This window comes from Globicephala melas, chromosome 1 (genome assembly GCF_963455315.2).
Source record: "Globicephala melas chromosome 1, mGloMel1.2, whole genome shotgun sequence".
NCBI lineage: Eukaryota > Metazoa > Chordata > Mammalia > Artiodactyla > Delphinidae > Globicephala > Globicephala melas.
This window is the reverse complement of record NC_083314.1, coordinates 180,364,908-180,391,612: the sequence shown is the minus strand read 5'-3', so window position 1 is coordinate 180,391,612 and position 26,705 is coordinate 180,364,908. Positions and strand designations below refer to the sequence as shown.

At 42.5% G+C, this 26,705-nt stretch overlaps 2 protein-coding genes across 8 annotated transcripts in view; one reads left to right on the top strand and one right to left on the bottom strand.

Moving 5' to 3' along the window:
• The window catches only part of LZIC (leucine zipper and CTNNBIP1 domain containing), an 11,544-nt gene extending 10,886 nt beyond the window's left edge, over nucleotides 1-658 (bottom strand). For 3 of the 4 annotated variants that reach the window (XR_011377603.1, XM_060283327.1, XM_070046062.1), the window contains exon 1: nucleotides 594-658. The gene's annotated coding sequence lies outside the window, so the exon portion shown is untranslated. Of the gene's footprint in view, nucleotides 1-279; nucleotides 539-593 lie in introns of those variants that run through there. The other variant, XM_060283319.2, reaches the window with a different exon arrangement.
• Nucleotides 604-26,705, top strand: NMNAT1 (nicotinamide nucleotide adenylyltransferase 1). Of its 4 annotated transcripts, XM_060283313.1 has the most exons (7): nucleotides 717-762; nucleotides 1,374-1,503; nucleotides 8,941-9,063; nucleotides 19,537-19,707; nucleotides 21,760-21,943; nucleotides 23,259-23,404; nucleotides 24,134-26,705. In XM_060283313.1, exons 4-7 carry the CDS (start codon nucleotides 19,593-19,595, stop codon nucleotides 24,532-24,534), a joined length of 846 nt encoding a protein of 281 aa, XP_060139296.1. In that variant the 5' UTR covers nucleotides 717-762; nucleotides 1,374-1,503; nucleotides 8,941-9,063; nucleotides 19,537-19,592; the 3' UTR covers nucleotides 24,535-26,705. The 4 variants fall into 4 exon arrangements, with proteins under 4 accessions (XP_030734926.1, XP_060139296.1, XP_060139285.1 ...); XM_060283302.1 differs by lacking the exon at nucleotides 8,941-9,063; XM_030879035.3 differs by lacking the exon at nucleotides 1,374-1,503 and having other exon boundaries at nucleotides 726-762.

Sequence of the window (26,705 nt, the reverse complement as noted above, 5' to 3'; positions counted from 1 at the left end):
ATTTACTATACATAAACGTATACCTAAAGCAGTCCCAGTAACTGCCACTTGGGCAGCCTGCAACTGAAACACACCCTCTCTTTCTAGGACGACATCATAGGGGCGGGAAGGGGTGTGGAGGAGGGGGGAGAAACCCGTTTTCTCTTGCGACTGTGCCTCTGGCAGTCTTTCTGAGGTTTTTTTCTAGTGAGGCCGAGAGTGTTACTCAGGTAAACCCCGCACCCGGATCTGCCTTGAAGGAAGTTGTCATATCCAAAGCCACGGAAAAGGAGCGCATACATTTTCCCGGCTGGAAGTGAGCAGCGTCTGGACCTCAACCATCCGGACAGGGAGTCAGCGGTCAGGGAGCAGCCCCGATCACAGCCCCAAATCCCATCTCCCACCGGGGAACATGAAGCTCCCGCATTTGGGTCGTGCGGCGGCCGGCTCGACTAGGCCCGACTGCCACCAGAGGTCGCCGGGAATCAGCTGCCTCCGAAACTCTTCCGCTTTTCCCGACCAGAAACCGAACCACCTCCTCAGGCCCTCGGGGTCCCTTCTCCGCCTCCACCCACCACTCGGTCCCAGAGTTCGGAGCCAGGCGCCCCGCCTACCTGAGGGGCCCCGCTCGGCGGACGCGTAGAAGAGGAGCACTTCCGTCAGACGCACGCACTTCCGGCCTCCTGGAGCTAATGAGGGCGCGGCCGCGGGTGTTACCCTCATTAGCGTCCGGGCTGCGGAGCGTCTCTCGGAGAGCTCGGGCTGGTCCGCCCTGAGGAGGAGGTAAGTCACCTCACAGAGCTCTTGAAAAACCCGTCTCTGGTGGAGTCAGCTCAGGACTGCTTAGGGTCTTTGAGGGTAAGGTACAACTGTCCCTGAAGCTAGGTCACATTCAAGTTTGGAACAGGGAGTCTTGCCCCTTCATTGTTTCTGTTTCTCTCTGTGGAACCGAAAACCGGTAAATTTGCCTCTGGAACAAGTGAGTGCACCCTGGGGAAAAAAAATCCTTTTCTAGAGGCTTCTTGGGCTTGGCGGGGCACTTTTCTTTTTTCTGAAATCCGTAATTTCCAAATCTATAAAAGACTAGATCCATGTTCCTGGAAGCGGGACACTCACTCCTCTTGAGGAGAGACTGCTAGCTGTTGGCAACAGTCTAGAAGTTACTCAGAAAATTAAAACATTTTCACATGTTCCCAGCCCATCTCCTTGAAGTCATTAGTCCACAAGACGACATCAGGGTTTACGGCGAAATTGTTTCTCAGATGTTGTCTTTAAAGTTAATTATATTTCAGCCACCCAGGACAAACTTCCAAGATTACCGTAGAACTCCACCAGAATGAATTGTTTGTCCAATCATAGAATGTCTTAATTTATCACCGTAAATTGTTTCTCAGAGTTACAATTTGCATGTGAAACCACTCTTCTAAGTCCAACTTTAGAGAAGACTGTTGACACACCAGTTGGAATGGTTCCAATAGCCTACCTCGCAAAACGCTTCAGATTCACAGAATTTGCTTTGTAAAAGTAAGTGGCTGTCATGTTAATATAATTAACTCTAATTTTTGACATGTGAATATGTGTGGAAGCGTCAACGTTTTTGTGGAATATCGAACTCTCAATGACAAATAGTTAGGGCCAGTGCCACACAAAACAAAACTGGAAAATATACTTCTTTCATCATTGGAAGAACTTGCTGAATAAACATTTTCTCACTGTGTTCATCCCCTAATTTTGATGATGATAATAAGGTGTTCTATTTAGGCATTTATGTTGGTTTTAGTGTGTACAGTCTTAGAAGTGGTGGAGGAAAGGCCTCACCATACGTGCGTTGTATTTGCGTGCTGTTTCTCGGTGACACTCTGATTCAGCGGTTCTATGCTGAGAGTATTCTTACATACCTTTGAGTTCTCTTTAGAGCTAATGGACAATGAAAAAGTATTCCTAGTGCATAGACAAGAGAAATTGGTTTGGGTTCCAGTTCTCAAACAAAAATAGAATACAAGCCTGGAGGGGAAATAGGGAAGAGAAGATGTTGGGAAAAGGTGAATGAATGTTAGGTAGGTAGTCACAGGAGAGAGCATTGGGGAAGAAAACCTCAGAACTGGGAGTCATAACTGGAAAACCAGATAAATACTACTTGGCAGCTGGGAAGGTTTAGGACACCTCAACTTGGACTTGGGATGGGAGTCCAGAGAGCACTAGCTGCTCCAACTAGGTAGGGAATATGCAGGGGCAGATGAAACTTGAGTGGCTAATAAGAAGTACCATGGGGCTTCCCTGGTGGCACAGTGGTTGAGAGTCTGCCTGCTAATGCAGGGGACACAGGTTCGAGCCCTGGTCTGGGAGGATCCCACGTGCCGCGGAGCAACTAGGCCCGTGAGCCGCAACTAGGCCCGTGAGCCACAACTACTGAGCCTGCGCGTCTGGAGCCCGTGCTCCGCAACGCGAGAGGCCGCAATAGTGAGAGGCCCGCGCACCGCGATGAAGAGTGGCCCCCGCTTGCCACAACTAGAGAAAGCCCTCGCACAGAAACGAAGACGCAACACAGCAAAAATAAATAAATTAATTAATAAACTCCTACCCCCAACATCTAAAAAAAAAAAGAAGTACCATGAGCCAAAGGCACTCTGAATGCGTGGACCTCTTTCTAATGTCTACGAGTAGATAACGTACCGTTGTAAATCTTGTGTAACGGTTAAGAGCATGAACTTTTAGAGTCAAGGTTGTTACACAGGCTGTGAGATCTTGAACAAGTTAATCAACCTCTTTCAGCTTAAGTTTCCTCATATGCTAGGGAAAAAGAATAATAGTACCTACTTCATTGGAGTGTTGTAAGGATCACGTGAGTGCTTAGTATATTGCTTGGCACACAGGAAGAACTCAACGAATGTTACTGTTATAGTTGTCACCATCATTATAGTTACATTAGTATAACTGGATATTTATTTTTGAGAAACAAGCCCATCCAAAGAGAATGGGTGAATGTATTGCCATTCAGTGAAGAGCACAGGAGAAAAAATAAGGATTCCATAGCAGGAACCCTGAAGCTTTCTGCCCTTCTGTTGTCAGTTTCCCCCGCCCCAGGCAACCACTGATCTGTCTTCTGTCATTATAAATTCTTTTCTAGAATTTCATATAACTGGAATCATATAGCGTGTTCTTTTTTGTATCTGGCTTCTTTCACTCAAAATAATGTCTCTTCAGATTCATCCATGTTATTTGTATCAGTAGTTTCTTCCTTTTTATTGCTCAGTAGTATTCCATTATTTGAGCTAATAATAAACTTCATTCATTCATTCATTTCTTGATTAACATTTGAGTTGTTTCCAGCTTTTCGCTATTACGTATAAAGCCAAACCATACAATTCTTTGTGTAGATGTATGTTTTCATTTCTCCTCATTATTTTTAAGCTATGCTCTTAATTTGTACCTAAAATCCTTTCTTAAAAAAAAAAATCCTTTCTTTGTGGCCTCCTTAGGGACTTTTCTCCATGAATTATTAGCTTTCTTGCAGGCTGTGTGGCTTCCTAATTGTGCTTTTCCCTCAACCAACCAACATTCTAATTCTGTTCTTCAAAAAAGAAATCAAATCAAATAAACAGCCTTCTTTTAACCGCGATATCTCCTTGAAGGTAGTCTTTAGTGTCTCTGGGTTTTACTGCCAGGTTCTAGTCTCTCTCTTTTTCTGTCTACCTACTAGATCTCCCTACTCGGATGTCCTGTGTATACCTCAAGTTCAGCAGCACCTTTAAAACCGTAGTGTGTCTCTTTATGCTTTCCCTTCATACCTCCCAACCTGTGCTTCCCCTAATACTCTCTGTTGACTCTCGGCACACCATCTAAGTGGTCTCTTAAGTCAGAAATCTCCCTTCACCTCCTTCCCTCCTCCATTCACTCAGCTCATCTACTTGTAAACCCTTGACACCATCCCTCCTGTTATTACCCTTCATTATCTCTCACCTGGACCAGTGGAGCTTTACAAACTTTAAGATGTATACACATCACCTGGGGATCTTGTTAAGATGCAAATTTTGATTCAGTAGACCTAGGGTAGGGCCTGTGGTTGTGTATTTCTAACCAGTTCCCCGGTGATGCCCACACTGCTGTTGCATTCTGTCTCACTCACTCTCTTGGTAATGTCATCCAGTCTTACGACTTTAAATACCATCTATATGCAGATGACCCCAAATCTAGTAAATCTCTTGTCCTCTCCCCTGACCTGGGCTCTGTTCTGCGTTACCTACTTAACACCACTGTTTGCATATTTAATAGACATCCCAAACTTAACTTCTTTATAAGCTGAACTACTGATCTTCTTCCCTAAACCTATTCCATGACCATCTTTCTCTTCTCAGTTAAAGGTAACTCTAGTTTTTTAGTTGCTTAAGCCAAAAATTTTTGGAGTCATTCTTGACTCCTCTTTCTCTCGCAGCACACATTCCATCCATCAGCAAATCACATTGGCTCTACCTTTATAATATATCTAGAATCGAATGACTTCTCACCACTTCCACTGCTACCACCCTGGTCCATGTCAGCATCATCTCGCACCCGGGTTACAGCAGTACCTTCCCATCTGGTCTCCTTTCTTCCACCCTATTTCCCCCTACATTCTGTTGTCGGCTTTAGCAGCCAGAGAGATCCTTTGAAAATATGTTTGGTCATGTCACTCCTCTGCTCAGAAACCCTGCAGTGGCTCCCTTTTACCGCTGATGACATCTACCAAAACTCCTTCCCTCTGTTAACTCCTGTTCAGCCCTTCTGATCTCGCTGGAGATCCTGGAACTGGGCAGGCCTGCTTCTGCCTCAGGGCTTTTGCATTGTTTCCTTTGCTTAGAACATTTTTCCTTTAGGTGTCTGCATGGCTCACTCCCTTGTCTCCTTTAATTCTTTGCTCAAATGTCACATGGTGAGGCCTTTCCTGACCACCCTATTTAGAATTCCAACACTCCTTATCCTCTTGCCTTACTTTGTTTTACTCATAGCCCCATTATTTAATATGCCATTATACGAATGCATTTTTAAAAAATAAAGTTATTTATTTATTTGTTTTTATTTTTGACTGTTGGGTCTTCGTTGCTGCGCATGGGCTTCCTCTAGTTGCAGTGATCAGTGGCTTCTCTTGTTGCGGAGCACGGGCTCTAGGCACGTGGGCTTACGTAGTTATGGCACATGGGCTCAGTAGTTGTGGCTCACGGGCCCTAGAGCGCAGGCTCAGTAGTTGCGGCGCATGGGCTTCATTGCTTGCGGCATGTGGGATCTTCCCGGACCAGGGCTCAACCCCACGTCCCCTGCCTTGGCAGGCGGATTCTTAACCACTGTGCCACCAGGGAAGTCCTGAGAATTATTTCTAAAGTGCATTGATATATTACTCCCTATTTAAGCCCTCTAAAACATCCCCATTCCCTACAGGATGAAATCCAAACTCTGAGCATGGGGCACCCTAAAACAATCTTCCAACAGTTCCATATTAACTTAGAAAAAATTATAGTAAAGTAGAAAAAGGAAGAGAATTCTTTGTGGAATTTTTTGACCTTTCTCCAGTGAAATGTTTAACTATGACATATGTCTAATTAGGAATTCCATTTTTACATATATTTAATTTTAATCTAAGTAGAAAGTATATATTGAAGACTAATGGTATATTGAATATACCCAAGCTTTCAGATTAGATGAGCATTTAGAAATTCAATATTCAATTCAATTCAATTAGTAATTAGAAAGTTTTCACTTCTAGGGTTTAGCAGCTGTGGAAAAAGTAGTGTGAAGGCTAACTTTAAATTTTTTTTTTTTTTTTTTTTTTTTTTTGCGGTACGCAGGCCTCTCACTGTTGTGTCCTCTCCCGTTGCGGAGCACAGGCTCCGGACACGCAGGCTCAGTGGCCGTGGCTCACGGGCCCAGCCTCTCCGCGGCATGTGGGATCTTCCCGGACCAGGGCACGAACCCGTGTCCCCTGCATTGGCAGGCGGACTCTCAACCACTGCGCCACCAGGGAAGCCCTGTTTTTTAAATTTTAAATGGAGAGTAGTGGATGTCAAACATCAAGTATTTTTTTTCTTATAGTAAATTTAATGAGTGTAATGCTTAATGTTTTTATTTTCTCAAACTTCCTTTTACATTCTCCCAGAAAGTTGCTCATTGGTGCACATGCCCAACATTTTGCTTACAACTTCAGAGACTTTGTACCTCTGAAGCCCAGGTCCCAGATTGAGAACCGCTAAAACAAAGCATCCCCCATGAAGTTGCTCAGCAAAAGTTTTCCACTCGGAGCAAACATGGGTTATAGCAGAAAGTGTTGTCAGTCTATGAGGGACGATTGCTGATCATGGCTGTCTAAGTTATGAGGGGCTAAAAAATAGCAGTTTAAAATTTTATACTTTTCACCTGTGTGGAGAAAGAGCATGCTTTGTATTTCATACGATATTGGTAGCATAAAATAAATGTTTCTTAATGAAATTAACTCTGGTGACTTGGTTTTGGAGGAAATGATAAAAGCATAAATGTGCATGAAAATTCAGTTTTATAGGTTATGGGTTAAGGTGCTGGTTAAATTTTGCTTCAAGTTATGCTTATCAATTAAGAAACAGAATTTCGTTTTCTGGAGTTACGTTAAGAATGTTGCATAATTTCAAGACACAGAAGTACCAAGCAGGGACTTCCCTGGTGACGCAGTGGGTTAGACTCCACGCTCCCAATACTGGGGGCCCGGGTTCGACCCCTGGTCAGGGAACTGGGTCCCACATGCATACTGCAACTAAGAGTTCACATGCCACAACTAAGGGACCCGTGTGCCGCAACTAAGGAGCCCTGGAGCCACAACTAAGGAGCACATGTGCTGCAACTAAGGAGCCTGCAAGCCCACCTGCTGCTACTAAGACCCGGAGCAACCAAATGAATAAATTAGTTTTTAAAAAAGAAGTACCAAGAAGCCTTGGTCTTAAGAAGCAGCCTCTTGCATTTAGAAAAGTCAGTTAAAAATTTCCAACTAGCGAAAAATGGTTGGATTCTGTATGTATTTTGAAGGTGAAGCCATTAGGACTTCCTGATGGGGTGTGGGAAAAGAAAAACAATGCATTTAGGATGATTTGAGGTACTTGACTGTAGCAACTGGGAGGATGGGTTTGTCATCAGCTGAGATCTTCAAGTAGATCAGGTTTGGGGGTGAGGGGCAAGATAGTTCAGAAAAAAAGAAACTTCTGATAAAAATCCTATCTTGAGATAAGTTGACATTCATCTGACATGTTGATATTTGGTTAATGAGGTCTAGAGAATGTAAAAGGCTGTGTTACTTTTAAATAGTTTCTGTTACCCATAGTAAAAGAATTATTTCAGGGGATTTCACTGTTAACCTATGAGTTACTCGCGTTTCTAACTCCTAAGTTTTAGCGCTATGTCTGGAATGTGAAAGGTGCTCAGAAAATGTCAGTGTGGTGGATGGATAGTGTGTTGGTGGGTAACTTCCCCTGCAGCAAGTATCACGTGAACAGAGAAGCAGATGGAAAACAATCATTCCCATTTGTGAAGATCTGTGTCTGTCATAGATGTGTTGCGAGATGTTTGTATTAAACTTGTTCCTTCTGCCAAGAGATACTGTTCTTCCCCTCAAGAAATGGCATTATCTCCACTTACTAAAGACTTTGAGAGCATCTGTGAGTATCTAGCTACTACTTAAAATCCCTCAGAATCTGTGCATACACACAGAACAAGTCAAAAGACAACATCATGCAGGTCAGTTGGCTATTTTCTCTAGACAGCAGTTGACTGTCATGATGCAAGAGATTGGTGTAGCCCAGGTAGGGGAGATCGTGATGAGTTTTACTCTAAAATCTCCCGCTGCACTTTTAAAGAAGTGATAGATTGACCTTGTTCAAATATACACTCTGGATCACTGTGTTCTTTTGAAACTAGACCTTTGTTCATTACTAAGATCTATATTTTTCTTTTTCCTTCTCAATACTTTTATAGTGGCCATCCAGCTGATGCTACTAACTTCACTGAAACAGAAAAGGAGGTTCAGAAAGTCAAAGTACTAATGATCTTGAAAGTATCTAATAGGAGATCCTTACTGGGGCTGAATTTGCTTGTGATATCGACCCAGTGATTTTGGTTGAACGATTCCTTTTTATCCATTGTCAGTGCTCATTAATGTTGTCACCTGACAAATTTCTTCCCAGTGACTGGTTTTGCTGTGCTTCTTGTTGTCGTGGCTCTGATGTTCAGCTGACCCCACTTCATCTAGGAGTGGCAGGGTGGAGATGGTCACATGTTTGCTGGCAGTAGTCAGATGACAAGGCTGCTGGAAAAGGCTTAACCTGCCAAGACATATATCTAAGGCAGGGGACCAGCAAGGCTCAGATGTCAGCTTCAGACTGTTGATTTAGCATCTGGCCTTTGACAGGTTACACTGGCCAGCCAAGTCAGCCCCAGGCTTGAGCAAAACACTGTAGGATAAAGAATGGGATCTAATTAAATGGAGTGGAAATAATGTGAGAAGGATGGCTTTTTATATCCCATTCTAACCCTCTCTGCTTTTTCTTTGCTTTTAAAACTCTGCAGCTTCTTGGAGCTCTTGCCTTAAGAGGAGCTATACATTCCCCTTGCAATGTAAGAATCCTACCTGAGCATTTACTTCCCTTGAAGGACTGGTTAAGCCTTTAAATAGGTATGGGTTACTTGGGAAGTTTTTGCTTACCTGTAGAAACCACGTTGCTTACTGAAAGCATCACAGACAAGTAGTAAAGTTCAGGAGTCCTTTTTTCCTATATTTGGGAGGAAGAAATAACTGTTAGGAATACTTGTCTTTTAATTGCAATACATATTTTAAATGTTTTTGCTGAAAGGGTTTAAACAAAGGCACCAACTTAGCGGGAGATGGAAAGCTCGCTGCTTAATGTGCCAACCCCGTCCAGCAGTTCCTACCACTGTTGATTAATGTCTTAACTTTTTTTTTTTTAATTCTAGTAAAGCAGACTTCACTCTACAAAAAGAAAAATCTCTCATGGAATTTTTAAACTTTCCCTGTTGAAATGTTTTAACTGTGATGTGTCTACTGAGGAGTTCTATCTCTCCATCTCTATTCCTAGTGTAAGTAGAAAATAAATGTTGAGGACTAATGGTGCATTGTATACAGCCAAGCTTTCAGGTTAAGATGAGCCTTTGGAAATTCAGTATTTAAGAACGTACACAGTCGGTTGCCAAAAATGTTAACACTACGGTGCAGACTCCTTCACTGAAGGACCCCACACCAAATACAGAAAACATCCTCTTTAGTGCCTGTGGGACCGGTTCCATCTGAGTAAGCAGCACGGTAAAACCTAAAAGGACAGCAGAACAGCCTCAGTTTACTGGGTTGAATTATCTCAGAAATACATTTCTCTTTTTTTTTTATTGAAGTATAGTTGATTTACAATGTCTTGTTAATTTCTACTGTATAGCAAAGTGAGTCAGTTATACATATATTTGTTTCAAGTTCTTTTCCATTATGGTTTATCACAGGATATTGATTATAGTTCCTTGTTGTTGATCCATCCTATATATAATAGTTTGCATCTGCTAACCCCAAACTCCCAATCCTTCCCTCCCCCACTCCCCCTTCTCCTTGGCAACCACAAGTCTGTTCTGTATGTCTGTGAGCCTGTTTCTGTTTTGTAGATATACTCATTTGTATCATATTTTAGATTCCACATATAAGTGATATCATATAGTTGCTGCAAAATGGCATTATTTCATTCAGAAGTATACTCTTGAATGCAGACCCTAAATAGAAGGTGTTTCCTCATGTATCTATTGTGGAACAAAAGTGCTCAAAACCTAGCCAGGCTAAGGTTTTCCTTTGATCGAGGTCATGTGCTTACTATCGGCAATGCTAGTGATAATAACTGTGACAGTTTTTTTTTTAATTCCCCCATTATTTCATTTAAACCTTACAGTAAAACTGTGAAGCAGGTATTTTTATCTCCATTTTAGAAATGAGGGCAAGGAAGGTCAGAGAGAAGAAGTAGCTCCTGCTGTTGTGGGATTACTGTTTGAGCTGGCCTCCCACCAGGGAATTCTCTGGAGGCTCTTTCTAGAACCATGTTAAGGCATCCAATAACTTTTTTCACTTTATAAAAATTTAGACATAGTCTTAATTTAAAGTTCACATCACTCTTAAAAGTACATACAAAGGAAAATATAAGTAAAATATACTAGTTTAAGGTGTTCCTAAAACTTCAGCACATTTCAGAGTCCAACTCTTCTGTATCATTTTTTGACTTCAATTAGTTGAGGTCCCTGTTTTTCTACCTATATCATCTCCTTAGTAACTATTTATTGAATGAGTGGATAAATCTGATATTTTTATAACTGTAAAGAATTTTATAACATCAAAACAAAACATTAGTATTTAATTTAATTTGGGTTCATATTCAAGTTGTAGGATGACTAAAAGAGATACTAAGGAACTTTTTAAGAATTCACTTCAGGGACTTCCCTGGCAGTCCAGTGGTTAAGATTCTGTACTTCCACTGCAGTGGGGCACGGGTTCGATCCCTGGTTGGGGTACTAAGATCCCGCCTGCCGTGCGGCATGGCCAAAAACTAAAACCAAAAAGAAGAATTCCCTTCACCTGAATTCTAAATGTGAATTTCTTCTTAGGTTTCGGTCTTTGAGCTCTTGAAGAGCAAGAAGTCCTATTCTACCCGTTTTTATTCTAGTAGTGTCTGGCAAATAGTAGACACTTAAAAGTGCCTGACAGAATGACTGCACACTTACCAATTGTGAAGAAAGTAAAGATGATATTACCAACCAGGTTGGTGAGGAGAGGTTGACTGCAATATCGAGAAGATCTGGGCCTAAAAATCAATACCCTGGGTCATACATAAATTGATTACTTATTAGAAGAAATCCACGCTGTTAGTGTAACACCAGAAGGCCCTGATCCTTGAATTCTAATTGCGGCACTAGGTTCATTTGGCTCCAGGCAACTCACTCCTCTTAAGAACCTTGGTTACTTTACTGTGACTGCAAATTAATTAATGCTAGCATTAATAAAAATATTATTAAGAGTTACTAATATCTTAATTGGTGGACAAATAATGTTTACCATTTTTCTAATTCATGTTAATTTGATATTTTGGTGAAAAAGCATTTTGTGGAAATTCTGGAGTAAGGAAATATGCCCTACCACACACACCTCTTATAGTAGAAGCTGGCAAGTTTGAGTTAGGCTAATTACAAGGAGTGTCACGGTTTCCATTCCTTCCCCATCACTTAAGTTTTCAGATTTTTTTTTAGGATTTTTAGAACTGCAGTTGATTTTGAATGTATCAAATTGCATTTGCCTCGTTTGCCCGAAAAAGGTATGAACTGCCTTTTTCAGCCAAAACTACTTTCCAGCATAGAATCTGAAATAACAGGTCAGGTCATAATCTGGTTGAGTGTGCCTGTGTCACCCTCAGCCTTGCAGAAGTTAGCTAATGCTAGGCTGTTGGGACTGCTCTCTAGGGAATTTATAAATTGAAACGTCGGTGCTCTCGTTGTTTCCCATTTGACGACTTCTTATACTAGAAGAAATAACTGTTGACTAAAAGTTAAACTCAATCTGCCCAAATCCCAGCTCTCCTGGCTGTACTGAGATTTTTGACTCTTCGAAGAGGTGAAACAGGTGACTACCATTGATAATAGGGGCAAAACAATGGGGCAGGCTGCAATTAAACACATAACAGGAATGGCAGAGGGCATCCGAGCCATCTCCACAGGTAAGACGTGCATGCTGAGCTGCCAGGGGAGGGGGTTGGCTGGAGAAAGAACTTACTTCAGCAGAACATAGAACTGGAGGGTCAGAATGGTGATCCCAAACAGGAACACTGTCACTTGGCTGCATGGGACACAGTGAGTTACATGATACATTACTTTTTCAGTGATAAAATGCCTTCAAGAAACCAAATTCAAGTTCTGTTTCACGAGAATGTTACATCAAACCACAGAAATAAAAGTTTTAAACATAGCAAAGATGAACTAAGATCCATCCCATTACAGCAAAATTATGTCTAATAATACTTTAGTAAGAATAATAGTAACCATTTATTGAGCTCCTACTATATCACTGTGATTACTGGTCTCTAAGGAATCTTGAGAACCTTGTTTTCTTATTTATTTGTTTATTTATTTAGTTATTGTGGCTGTGCTGGGTCTTAGTTGCGGCATGCGGGATCTTTAGTTGCAGCATGTGAACTCTTAGTTGCAGCATGTGGGATCTAGTTCCCTGACCAGGATCGAACCTGGGCACCCTGCATTGGGAGCATGGAGCCTTAGCCACTGGACCACCAGAGAAGTCCCTGAGAACCTTCGTTTCTTTACCATGGCTGTAAGTTAATGCCATAAGACAACCCACAAGCAATAGTAAGAATTATTAATATTCATAATTAGTAGACAAATGTGTCACATTTTTTATTCACTTTCTCATTTAATATGCACACAATCCTATGAAATGGGACTGTGGTTTCCCATTTTATAAATGAGGAAACCGAGGCTCAGAAACATTAAATGTCTAGTCTGAGGACAAACACCTAGTAGTAGCGAGCAGTAGAGCTACAGCAGAGGGTGAGCTACAGCATGGTTAGGACCCTGTGGCCCTGTACTGTGCTCGCTCTCCCCCCAGCCAGGTGGTTCACACTGAGTGAGTTAACGTACCTACCACAACTTACACAACCAAATGAGGTCTGTGGTTACCGCTCAATTTTGAAATTCTTTTGAGATTACACTTACATAGTTTCCACACATGTAGGAAAATCTTATTCCTTAACTAATAGTTCTACCTCTTTACTGTAAACTGTTATTCACCTTCATTTATTTTATTAATTGGATTTAGCACCGAATGACTTTAGGGTATTTGTAGAAATTAAATCTCCCCTCCAAAGACAAAGATTTACCCCCAGTGAAGGTACTCAAAACAAAAAGCAATTTCAAAATATACCCCCAGGGCTTCCCTGGTGGTGCAGTGGTTGAGAGTCCGCCTGCCAATTCAGGGGACGTGGGTTCGTGCCCCGGTCCGGGAGGATCCCACATGCCGCGGAGCGGCTGGGCCTGTGAGCCATGGCCGCTGAGCCTGCGCATCTGGAGCCTGTGCTCCGCAACGGGAGAGGTCACAACAGTGAGAGGCCTGCGTACTGCAAAAAAATATATATATATATGTATATATATACCCCCAGACTAAAGCAGTGGCACATTGTTAGAACTAGAATATGGTTACATGTTTAAGGTTACTATTTTAAAAGGAATAGTGTCCCTTTAGAGGTGTAAATCTGAGAAGTTGTCAAGTCAATTGCATTAACAGTCGGTCAAAATAGATTTAATTATATTGAGCATTCTGAAGTGTGACAAGAAAAGCCAAACAGTTTTTTTTTTAAGTTAATGTTTTAAAAACTGACTTAATGTTTACAAAATGTTTCATTAATGTTTACACATCAATGTTTTTGAAACTTAAAGTCAGTGATTTTAAAGTTGAAAATAAATTTTACTTCAACCTCAGGACAGCCTCAGGAAGAAATGAACTTTTTGCCACAGTGGGCTGACGAGGGGCACTTACAGCCTGAGCTGATGAGATCTTGGCAGCCAGCAGTGCAAGTGATAGGCTGTATGAGCCAGACAGAAGTGAATCATGGTGGCCCTGGTCCTTGAGCACCTGGAGCAAAAGGCAAGGAAGACCCGGAACAGTCCCGTTAGAGCTTCCAAACCTCCTCTACACTCATTCTTCACCTGCCGAGGCCCCCTTCCCTCCACACGAACCCTTCGGGGATTCGGAGGAAGTACTCTCCAATGGAGAGGGGCAGATCCTTGTTCTTTGAAAGCCACTCTAAGCTATGATAGATAGAAGCTCGCTGTAACCGAATTCTTCTATGGCTTTGAGGATCTAAAGTCTAAAGCTGGCTGTGTTAACAGTGAATTAATAGAACTGAGCTGGATATTTGAGACAGGTCATGAATGTGAAAAGAGAGAAAGCTTCCTTTAAGCTGAGAGATCAGCTTCCCCCAACCCCTTCCCCACCCCTTCCCTTGGGGAGGACCTGGAAACCTGAGCTCGCCCCCAAGGTCAGGGAGGGGCTTCAAGCTCTTTGTTCCATCCTTCCCTGCACAGCCAGCAGCTCCCAGGGGATCTGCACCTCCTGCTCTCAAGCTTACTGTTCTTCAGCTCACAGCTTAGTCCCCCTGGGGAGTGGTACCTGAAACTTGAGATGGGTGGGGCTGGAACTGACGCTGGACTCCAGCTGAATCAGGCCCCTCCACCACGGTCCTTGAGAGCATGCTCAGTAGCTGGCCAGATACCCTGATTTCCCTGTGGGCCCAGGGCCACTCCATAATACCACAGGTACTTTGCATGGGAATTGGGGGGGCAGATAAGGAGTGGGAGGGGGGGAACAAGCCCCAAGTGAATCCTGGTATCATCCTTGGGATGATAATTGAAAGGTAGGACATTTAAATCATTCTAACCAGTGAACTCATTTTTTTAATGCTGTGTGGAGCATTATTGACTCTTCTCTCCTTTATTTCCTATTAACAATTAGCAGTGTCCCTGTGATCCCTGCCACTGTTTGGAGTAGACCTCAAGTATTTATTGAATAAATGTTTCCTAATTTCCATTCCCACTGACTGTACTTAAATTGAAGCTTTCATTACTTTGTAACTGGCCTTCCTATCGTTTTGCCCCTTCCAGTTAATCCAATAGCATCACCATCATCAGTATTATCACTTTCCTCACAAATAACAGCTATCATTTATTTGGTAGCTGTTTGACAATGCATCAGGCACTGTCATAAGCACTTTGCCGTAACATATCATGGTCTCTATTTTACAGTTGAGGAAACTTAAGACACAGAATTAAGTGATCAGGTCAAGATCATACAACCATATAAGGATTTTTAAACACTCATGTCACCTTATTTTTCTAGAGCATTGTTTTTCTAGAGCATTGTTTTTCTAGAACCCTGTTGTCACTCCATTGCTCAGAAACCGTCAAAGTTTCCTGTTGTCTAAGGAACTGAAGTTCACATTCCGCAACTCCTCAGCCAGAAGGGCTCATTTCCAATCTACACACCTCCAATTTATCTCGAATTTTTCTTTTTGGTGAGAGAGAACCTAGGAGTCAGGAAACCTAAATTCTAGCCCTGGTTCTGCCACTCACTAACTTTGTCTCACGCGAGCATAAAATCTGAGCAAAAGTAAGTTGGTCAGACTAACAATTGGGTCTGAACACAATTGGGCTACAAATAAATGGTCCTGATACAGGTCTTCTGAGTGTTGGCAAGGCTTACAGGTACACAGTGAGATGTTTTATAGCCTTAATTTCCAACTCATTCTCAACTTATTATTTCTTCGAGATGTTTGTAATAGTGAAAAATTAGATAAATCTAAATGACCAATGATAGATGATTAACTAGAAAAACTAAATATCTAACAATAGGTTATTATTCGGAACAAACTAAATGTCTTTGGCCATTTTTTGTTCTTTTATGGTGAGAATTAAATTATAATGTGCCTGAAAAGTAGTTTGTAATTTAGAAAGTATCATATAAATGTTAGTTTACTTTTTTTTTTTTTTGGCCGTGCCATGAGGCTTGTGGGATCATAGTTCCCTGACCAGGGATTGAACCCATGCCCTCAGCAGTGAGAGCTCAGAGTCCTAACCACTGGACTGCCAGGGAATTCCCAAATGTTGGTTTCTTTATTGTCATTCGTTATGTTTCAACTTTAATTATAAAAATACTTCAGGCTCTACAGGTGATTCCCTAAAAGTTCCCAAAACACTTTGAGCAATTTGGCATCCGGGGAACTCCTGAAAGTATTTTATTTATTGATAGTTAATAGGGAGTGTTTATTAAAGAAATAATTAGAACTGAGTGCTTTGAGTTGGAGATAGACAGCTTCACTGAGTCCCAGCACAATGAATGAAAAAGACCCCCACTATGCTGCATCATTATGGCATTTGGGATAAAAAGAACATGCTTCAGATCTTCCAAAAAGACAAAGCAGGTTACATGAAAAGGAACAAGAATCAGAATAGCACCAGACTTTCAACAGCAGTGTTCGGTGCCAGAAAACAATGAAGAATGCATTCATAATTTTAAAAGAAAATTGCAGCCTAGAATTCTCTCAGTTAAGGAAGAATAAAGACATTTATTTTATCTCCCATTTGCCCTTTATTATGAAGCTATTTGAGGATATGCTCCAGAAAAATTAGGAAGAAAAACAAGAAAGACAATGACATGGTTCTAAGAAATAGGGGATCTCCCTTAGGAGAGAGGTGAAATGTCATATTTCAGAATGACAGATGCACAATGGGTTAGAGATTTTCAGCCCAGATTAGAGAAAGAATTTCAGGAAAAAAGCCTCCATGAAAAAACAGATTCAGTAGAGTAATAATAGTTGATTGAACCATTTGAAATAAATTTTTTTTGAAGATCAAAAAGAGTTGAGGGACTTTCCTGGTGGCGCAGTGGTTAAGAATCCACCTGCCAATGCAGGGGACAAGGGTTCAATCCCTGGTCCGGGAAGATCCCATATGCCACGGAGCAACTAAGCCCGTGTGCCACAACTCCTGAGCCTGTGCTCTAGAGCCCGTGAGCCACAACTACTGAAGCCTCTGCGTCTAGAATCTGTGCTCCGCAACAAGAGAAGCCACCGCAATGAGAAGCCCGTGCACCGCAACAAAGAGTAGCCCCCTCTTGCTGCAACTAGAGAAAGCCCGCGTGTAGCAATGAAGACCCAACGCAGCCATAAATAAATAAATAAATAATTTTTTTAAAAAAAGGAGTTGAATTACAGCAACATGATATGCAACATAAATAATTGCTATATTCATAGTGTGTTTCTTACTTGCCAAAAGCAGCTTTATGTAGCATATGTGTATTGTCTCATTTAATTCTCACAATAATCATGAGGTAGGTAATATTATTTTCTCTGTTTTAAGACAGAAAAACTGGGGCAAAAGGAAGGTTAGGTTGCCCAAGGTCATCCAGCTCATGTAAGTATTGGAGCTGTGGTTTGAACCTGGACAGCCTGATTTCAGAGCAGGGGTTTGTAGCTGTTATGCTATATAGGCAGGAGGTTGGAGGATACTTTTTTTATGGATGCTGACCAATCCCAGGAGAAAGACCTGTAATACAGCCAAGTTACCATACAATGAAACCCACTGTGCAGAAGCCCTACCTACCCACTTAGAACTTCCTATCAGCTCTTTGAAGGCAATATAAAATGTATCATTAATATTGGTAGAGAAATAAGAGAGCGTAATGCATTGGTGAAACAAGAACAGAATACCATAAAAAGGAACATTCAGAGGACAAAGGTCTAAAACATTGAGTATTGGGAATTCCCTGGCAGTCCAGTGGTTAGGACTCAGCACTTTCACTGCCGAGGGCCCAGGTTCGATTCCTGGTCGGGGAACTAAGATACTGAAAACCTTGAGATGTGGCCCAAAGGAAAAAAAAAAAAAAACTGAGTATAATAGCAGAAATGAAAACCTCAATAGGTGGATTGGAGGATGAATTTGAGGATATTTAGAAATTAGAGCATGAAGGTAAGAGATGGAAAAGAGAAGAGAAAGGGTAAGAAAATTGGAAGACCAGTCCCGGTGCTTCAGCTCTAACTCTTAGGCATTTCCAAAGAGAACAGAGAAAATGGAAGGTAGAAAATCATCCATGAAATAACTCAAGGACATTTTATAGAACTGCAGGTTATGAGTTCTGAGATTGAAAGGGCCTGCTCAGGGCCCAGCACAATAGATGAAAATAGAGCCACACTGGAGAACATCACTGTAAAATTTCAGAACATTTGGGGACAGGGTTCTCGTAAGCTTCAAGGGAGAAATAATATAAGCCACATTAAAAGGATCAGAATTACTGGAAGTGACTTTGGATTTCTCACTGTTAGCACTGCAGTCTAGAAGCAATGCCTTCAGAATTGTGGGAGAAGGTGACTTTCAGCATAGACTAGAGATTCTCTCTATCTCTCCCCCCCATACATAATCTATGAGGATTAGCTCTCATACACCCTCACGACTCTCTCCCAAACTTCCCAAGTATATAACCTGAGTGTAATGGGGGTGTATGAGCTAATTTTCTTTGATCATGAGAGAAAGTAAATAGACACTCTTTGAATAAATTAAGAAATAATATTATAAGCACATAATATAGAATTACGATAGATTCGACCAGAAGAAATAGCTGAAAAAGTTAAAAGTGGTCACCTCTTAGGGACTTGGTTGGAGGGGTTGGTGGGTGAGATATGGCCAATGACTGTTGCTTCCATTATGGGCCTTTTGTCACCCTACGATTTCAAATCTATATACGTGAATTCGTTTAATTAAAAAAAATTTTTTTTAATTTGTTTAATTTATTTTTTGGCTGCGTTGGGTCTTCGTTGCTGCCCACGGGCTTTCTATAGTTGCAGTGAGCGGGGGCTACTCTTCATTGCGGTGCGCGGGCTTCTCATTGTGGTGGCTTCTCTTTTTGCGGAGCACGGGCTCTAGGCGCGTGGGCTTCAGTAGTTGCAGCATGTGGGCTCAATAGTTGTGGCTCGTGGGCTCTAGGTGTGTGGACTTCAGTAGTTGCGGCACACAGGTTCGGTAGTTGTGGCTCATGGGCTCTAGAGCGCATACTCAGTAGTTGTGGCGCATGGGCTTAGTTGCTCCGCAGCATGTGGGATCTTCCCAGACCAGGGCTCGAACCTGCATTGGCAGGTGGATTCTTAACCACTGCGCCACCAGGGAAGCCCTAATAAAAAATTTTTAATAAAATTTTAAACTCAGTTGCCTTGCATTACTTCATTAGGGTTATGGAAGGATCAAATGGAATAACTGATATGGAAAAGAGTTTGTCCGTTGTAAACTGTTACTCAGTTGAAAGTGATAACATGACCATGTTGACTAAGAGGCAAAATACGGTTTTGAAGGACGGGTTGTTGGGGAGTTATATTTGGTGGATGATAATGTCATTGTATCTGTTAACCCGGCCACAATAGTGCAGTTGCAAAACAAACATTCATTTTTGCTCATGAGTCTAGGCTCAGCTTGTGGGTTTGCTGATCTGATCCAGGCTCAGCTAATCTCACCTGGACTTGCTCGTGCATCTAAGCAGATTGTCTGGGGTTTGGATGGTATAGGATGGCCTCAACCACATAGCTGATGGTCAGCTGTCTGTCAGCCGGAGTACCAGCTCTCTCCTGCAAGTTCTGTCATCCTCCAGCAGGCTAGCCTGGGTTTGTTTTCAGGTCAGGGGCAGGAGTCCAAAAGAGAGTGGGAGTGTACAACACCTCGAAGGCCTAGGCTCAGAATGGGAACACTTTCCCATGTGCCACATTGTTTGGGCCAAAGCAAGTCACAAAGGGTGCGAAGGAGATTCCATCCCTTTATGGTAAGAGCTGCAAATTCACATTGAAAAGGAAGGATGGAGAAAAGGGGCCATTTTTGCAATTCACCCAGCATAGTCAGTGAAGCTAACTATTTATTCCACCTCTTTGGAATGAGAACATGGAAAGACATCAGAAGCCCTGTAACTGAACTTACTTTCTTTTTCCTTTGTAGACAATAAGAGAGGTGTCAGAGTTTTCCATTTAGATCTACAACTTCAAATTCTCAGCATGGAAAACTCAGAGAAGACAGAAGTGGTTCTCCTTGCTTGTGGTTCCTTTAATCCTATCACCAATATGCACCTCAGGCTGTTTGAGCTGGCCAGGGACTACATGAATGGAACAGGTAGGAAGAGTAGCCAAAAGCAATGATGGGGTTCAGGATGCACTGCCCTACAATACAGCACTTTGGCATATTGGATATTTTAAGCGGAAGGACTTTGATAAAACAGCAGAGGCAGGAAGGTCACTCTGGCCTCCTCCCTCCACCCCTCTTCCCTGAAGCAGATCGTAAAACGTTCACGTGAGAGGTGCTCTCCCTAAACCCGGAGAAAAGGAGCATCCTTATCTCTGAAGACAAAGGGAAGTCAAGCAAACATTCTTTGGTAAATTCCCCTGAGTTTTCTACACTTACCTTGTACTCTTTGCCCTATCGTATTCCGCCATGACTGTTTACCCTTCATCTAATCTAGCATAAAAATACAGTAAGTCCCTTATATAGAACAAGTTCCGTTCCAAGAGTGAGTTCATAAGTCCAATTTGTTTGTAAGTTCAACAGAGTTAGCCTAGGTACCCAACTAGCACAATTGGCTATATAGTACTGTACTGTAATGCGTTTATAATACTTTTCACACAAATAATACATAAAAAACAAGCAAACACAAAAAATAAAACATTTTTAATCTTACAGTACAGTACCTTGAAAAGTACAGTAGTACAGGACAACAGCTGGCATACAGGGGCTGGCATCGAGTGAACAGGCAAGAAGAGTTACTGACTGGAGGAGGGAGAGGAGGTGGGAGATGGTAGAGCTGAAGGATCGTCAGCAACAGGAGACAGAGGGCGAGCTGCAATGTCACTCACGCCTGACGCTGATGGCACAGGTTCTGGTTCCTTGGTTCCTTGTTGGATTCAATTCCATCTACCGTCTTGAAAAAACAATCTAGGTAGTAGCTCTTTTTTTCTCATCATAGATGACTTGGTAGCCCTGGATTGCATTCTGAACGGCTGCTGCAACCTTCGTGTACCGTTCTATGTTCAGGTCCTATGCCTCAATAACTAACAGTGCCGCCTCAAATAAAGAAAATCCCCTTGCCATTTCCTGAGTCGTGAATCTCTTCAGTTACTTCTTCCTCTCCTCTCTCTTTGTCCTTTCTCTGGGCCTCCAATTCCATCACAGCTTCATTAGTAAGCTCCTTGTGTTGCACAGCAAGGAGTTCAGTGAAGTCGTCCTCTTGCAAATCTAGCTAGAAATAAAGATACTATACTACTGTACCCTTACAGTACTGTACAGTAAAGTACACAAAAGCACAACCACTTGTAGAGGATGCGGTGCACGTGACAGTGTACGCCAGACATGTTAACTAACTTATGTGATTGGACATGCGAACACACGTTCGCATCTTTGAAAGTTCGCAACTCGAAGGTTCATATGTAGGGGACTTACTGTACTTAGGTTTAACTGTTTCTTGGAGTCTTCATTTCCTTATGAAGGCTCCCGTGTCACATAAATCTTACATTATGTAAATTTGTATGCTTTTCTCCTGTTAATCAATCTTTGTCAGTTTCACACCCCGCCAGGGACCCTAAGAGGGTCGAGGAAAACTTTTTCTCCCCTACATACACACAGATTTATTTTGTTTTGTTACATAAGTGATCATGCTGTGTGCTGATAGGTGGATGGGTGTCCAAACTCACTAATGATCAGGGAACTAAAATAAAAAATGAGATATATTCTTCCCATCACATTGACACAAGTTTTGAAACTTGATAATGTCAAATATCAGGTGTTGGGAAGGAATGGGCTCCTGTGTATACAAATAGATTAAGGCTTTTTACAAGGCAGTTTGGCAACATCAATCAAAATGTAAACTGCTGAGGAATGGGGAGTCAGTGTTTGATGGGTACAGAAATTTCACTTGGGGAAGTTAAAAGAGTTCTGGAGATGGACAGTGGTGATGGTCGTACAACATGTCACAGTACTGTACACTTAAAATAGCTTAAATGGTAAATTTTATGTATATTTTACCACAATTAAAAGTAAATAAATAAACCTGGATCCCTGTGAAAAAAGGAGCAGGGGGGAAATCTGTGATTATGAAACCATATTGATGATATTTCCTGTGCATAAAATCTAATTTGTTATAATACCTCATATCAAATCTGCTTCTTTACCCAGGGAAATATGAAGTTATCAAAGGCATAATTTCTCCCGTCGGCGATGCATATAAGAAGAAAGGACTCATCTCTGCCCATCACCGAGTTATCATGGCAGAACTCGCCACCAAGAACTCAAAATGGTTGGAAGTTGATACATGGGAAAGTCTTCAACAGGATTGGATAGAGACTGCCACGGTGCTAAGGTATCCATGGTGCAGTCAGCTTTGCCATGCCATTGCTGTGTGAGGTTATCACATGGTAACAGGGTGTGGGTGGTGCTCAGCCTTTATGGCTGTCACTGTGTTTTGAGATGTTTGCACACTTGTTAACTGTATATCCCTATTAAAGAATAGAGGAAGCACACCTGGCCTGTCTGTGCCCCAAGTGAGAAAGGTAAAGTTGTAAGATGATGTTACTGTGGTCAGTCTTCTTAAGTATAAAAGAGAGAGGCAGATAATTTAAGGAAGAGAAGCCATGATGCTTGATCACGGAGAGAGCTGGTTTTGGGAGCTGCTTCCCTGACAGCATATGGGGGTTGTCACAAATCGCCATGCTCAGAACGCTGAAACAGCTCCAGTTTAAGGGTTCAGAAACCAGAGTGAGTAACATCTAATTATTGCTGAATGTTCTCTTGAGCATAAAACACCAGGACTTTTGGAAAAACCTGTCTAATGTCTGTTCTTAGGGTTCGAACCTTCTGGTTCTAACCATATCAGTTAGGCTTATGACAGGAAATAGAAACCACTCTGAGCATTTTAAGCAGAAAGGGATTTTAGGTGCTCATGCAGAAATGTTGAAAGGGCTGGAAGAGTAGAAGCGGTGGCTTGTTTCAAGGTCATGCCTCCTTAACTGCAGTTGGAGTCAGGAAACTGTTCCTGCTTCTGCTGCCAACGATGCTGCTCTTAAACTGTCCCAGTCTATAGGGTCTGGCCACCACGCTGACATGGTAAGAGATTACTTGTCGGGGTCCAGTATATACTTGTTTGCTTTTTATGTATTATTTGTGTGAAAAGTATTATAAACCTATTACAGTACAGTACTATATAGCCGATTGTGTTAGTTGGGTACCTAGGCTAACTTTGTTGGACTTAAGAACAACAAAGTCCAACTTTGTTGGACTTATGAACGTGCTCTCAGAAGGGACCTCATTGGTATTTAGGGGACTTACTTTCTGTAATCAATGTTAATGCTTGTTTTTATGACACAGACACATACAGCTTAGAATAGTAATAGCTACCATTTGCTGTGCTCCCAGGATTTTCCTTGCTTTCCATTCTTGACAGCCAGAGCCCAGGGCTGCCATGCCATATCCTAGCCAGCATCCGTTCTGACCCAGCAGTACTATGTGTTCGAAGGCATCCATTCTGAGTAGTTGGGCATCGTACCTGTGGTTAAATGTGTTTAACAGCTCCCAACCTTTAACATTGCATCAGAGGCTCTTAGGCATCTCCAGAGGGATGACGTTTCGGTTGAGCATAGTGAGAAAGAGAAATGTTCTATTGCTTTGTTGCTTTATAGACACCATCAAGAGAAGCTGGAAGCCAGTAGCTGTGATCAGCAGCAGGGCTCACCTGTACTGGAAAGGCCTGGACGGAAGAGGAAGTGGGCTGAACAAAGACAAGATTGTAGTCAAAAGAAATCACTAGAGCAAACAAAAACAAAAGGTCTGTATGTTTTGCCAGGACTTACCAATGATAGCTGATAAGACTCTAGAGCTGAGCAAGCCCCCTTTGTATTTTACTTTCATATTCAGTATGTGTGGGTGCCTGGAAAATGCCCCTTGTTAGTTTTCTTTTCTTTTTTTTTTCCCCCTTTTGCTGCACTGCACAGCTTGCGGGATCTCAGTTCCCCGACCAGGGATTGAACTCAGGCCATGGCATTGGAAACCCGGAATCCTAACCACCAGGCCACCAGGGAATTCCCCACCCCTTGTTAGTTTTATGATGGAAGGAGGGGAGAGTCAGAGGCACCCTGAGCTTATTTATCCTGCAGGAGGTCAACCTTAACTTTTGAGGGATCCTAGATCTCTTTTTAGAGAATCTGAATGTGATAGAAACTATGAACCCTCTAGCCAGAAGAACACACATACGCATTCATTTTGATGCAGAGCGTTATTAAAAAGGCAAACCCTGGGACTTCCCTGGTGGCGCAGTGGTTAAGACTCTGCACTCCTAATGCAGGGGGCCTGGGTTCGATCCCTGGTCCAGGAACTAGATCCCAGATGCATGCCGCAACTAAGAGTTTGTATGCCACAACTAAGGAGCCTGCAAGCTGCAGCGAAGAAGCCCGCCTGCCACAACTAAGACCCGACACGACCAAATAAATAAATAAATATTTTTTTAAAAAAAGAAAAAACGGCAAACCCTGAAACTCTGTTTTCTTCTTCTTCCCAGGTGTGCCAAAGGTGAAGTTGCTGTGTGGAGCAGATCTCTTGGAGTCCTTTGGTGTGCCCAATCTGTGGAAGTGTGAGGATATCACCAAAATCGTGGGAGACTATGGGCTTATATGTATTACTCGGGCTGGAAATGATGCTCAGAAATTCATCTATGAATCCGACGTGCTGTGGAAACACCAGAACAACATTCACCTGGTGAATGAATGGATCACCAATGACATCTCATCCACAAAGATCCGGCGAGCCCTCAGAAGGGGCCAGAGCATTCGCTACTTGGTACCAGACCTTGTCCAGGAATATATTGAGAAGCATAGTTTGTATAGCTCTGAGAGTGAGGAGAGGAATGTTGGGGTGATCCTAGCTCCTTTGCAGAGAAAAACTGCAGAAGCTGACACATAAGAAATTCTCCAGCATGGTATTGTGGACTTTCCTTTTGGGAATTTGAAACAGTGTGGGTGTTAGTAAATGGGGGAAGGAATTGTGATCCTCTTTAATAAATTAAAGTTTAAAAGGTTGGTAAAAATCAGTTGTAATTTAAAATCAGGTTTATCTTTATCAGAAGTTACTAAGGTGAATGATTTCAATTTTTTTTTTAGGAATATACAAATCCCTTTATCTTTAAAACAAGAGATTAGTAGCAGAGCTAATTGTAGAAGAACATTTAATATACAAATCCCTTTATCTTTATTTTTTATTATTATTATAAATTTATTTATTTATCTTTGGCTGCATTGGGTCTTCGTTGCTGTGCACGGGCTTTCTCTAGTTGCGTCGAGCTGGGGCTACTCTACGTTGCGGTGCGTGGGCTTCTCATTGTGGTGGCTTCTCGTTGCAGAGCACGGGCTCTAGGCGTGTGGGCTTCAGTAGTTGTGGCACGTGGGCTTCAGCAGTTGTGGCTCGCGGGCTCTAGAGCGTAGGCTTCAGTAGTTGTGGCACGTGGGCTTAGTTGCTCTGTGGCATGTGGGATCTTCCCAGACCAGGGCTCGAACCATGTCCCCTGCATTGGTAGGTGGATTCTTAACCACTGCGCCACCAGGGAAGTCCCCTGTTTATCTGTAAAACGAGATGTGTAGCAGAACTAATTGTAGAAGAACCTTGTAGAAGAACATTCAATCAAACTAACTACAAAAAGAATTCAAAAAAGACATCCTGGCTTTACCACAGAAAGAGAAGTAAAGTGTGAAAAGTAAAGAGACCATTTAAGATCCTAATTTTAGTTACGAAAGGAACGAACATTTTATGCATGCCTTTTTTCCTGGGCAGCGCTCACTCAGGGTGGCCGAAGAATTCTTAAAATAGTGATCTTGTAAAATGCATCACTGATCAGTCATCTCCAGCTGTGCAAAATACCGGCTGTGAAGTCCTGGCAGAAACTACGCCAGGAGCTGGTTCTCTCCAGCACACATCAGAAGGCCAGTGAAGCTTTGCTAGGCATGCTTAACTGCAGCCCCACCTGTAGAGGCAGGGAGAGGGGTCCGAGCCCTGGAATGTTTAGAAAGGTACACGGGTGTTTCTGATGCCCACGAGAGGCAGGGAGCCTCTGCCTTCCCCACGTTATGCACAGATTCTCTTAGCACAGCCCTGTTGTGGCTCCTGGTCCAGCCCTGGCCATCTGCCATCTCTGTATAGAAGGGATGTCGTGCTAACCTGACGCAGAGAGAACCACAGAGAATGAGAGATCTCACTCAAGGATTTTGTGAGGTGTGAATGCTCTTAGCCTTTACTGGTAGCTTAATCAGATGGTGAAAGGACACGAGAAATGCCGCACTGGACCAGCCCAGCAGTTCCTCTTTCTTTTTGTGGCTGCGTTGGGTCTTCGTTGCTGTGCGCGGGCTTTCTCTAGTTGCAGCGGAGCGGGGGCTACTCTTCATTGTGGTGCGCGGGCTTCTCATTGTGGTGGCTTCTGTTGTTGCGGAGCACGGGCTCTAGCCGCGCAGACTTCAGTAGTTGTGGTATGTGGGCTCAGTAGTTGCGGCACACAGGCTGTAGAGCACCGGCTCAGTAGTTGTGCCGCATGGGCTTAGTTGCTCCGTGGCATGTAGGATCTTCCCGGACCAGGGCTCGAACCCGTGTCCCCTGCATTGGCAGGCAGATTCTCAACCACTGCACCACCAGGAAAGCCCCCCAGCAGTTCCTTTAGCTCAGAATTTTGGTTCCTGATGAGTGGCTTGTGGAAGAAATCTCCACAGCCTCAATCTAAAACTCTCGAGTTTCTGAAGACCCCTGCTGGTTCTATTCCAGCCCACTGTGAACCTGCCATTTGTGGATTTAAGCAGAAAAAGAGTCTGTTTTCTTATACTTTTTCTCTTCTTGTCCTTTTGTAGGAACTTTACCCAAAGTAGAACACTCAAATAATAATTGAAGTCATAACGTTATGTTAAAAACACAAACTTGTTATATGGTTTGCTACTGATTAAAATTTTGTGGAAGTTTTACCAATTAATAAAACAAAAAGACCAGAAATAGCTTTTTCTAGAATAGTTTTATGGTTCATGAAAATCACTCTGTGATAGAAAGAGGACTAAAGTTAAATTTCTAATGAAAGTAGAATAGGGACTTCCCTGGTGGCA

What these genes read in the sequence shown, in the direction of transcription:
- NMNAT1 (XM_030879066.2), top strand. Translation starts at nt 19,593, where the DNA reads ATGGAAAACTCAGAGAAGACAGAAGTGGTTCTCCTTGCTTGTGGTTCC. An exon ending in GGACTACATGAATGGAACAG is followed by an intron (nt 19,708 to 21,759) that starts GTAGGAAGAGTA and finishes TTCTTTACCCAG; the next exon opens with GGAAATATGAAGTTATCAAA. An exon ending in AGAGCAAACAAAAACAAAAG is followed by an intron (nt 23,405 to 24,133) that starts GTCTGTATGTTT and finishes TCTTCTTCCCAG; the next exon opens with GTGTGCCAAAGGTGAAGTTG.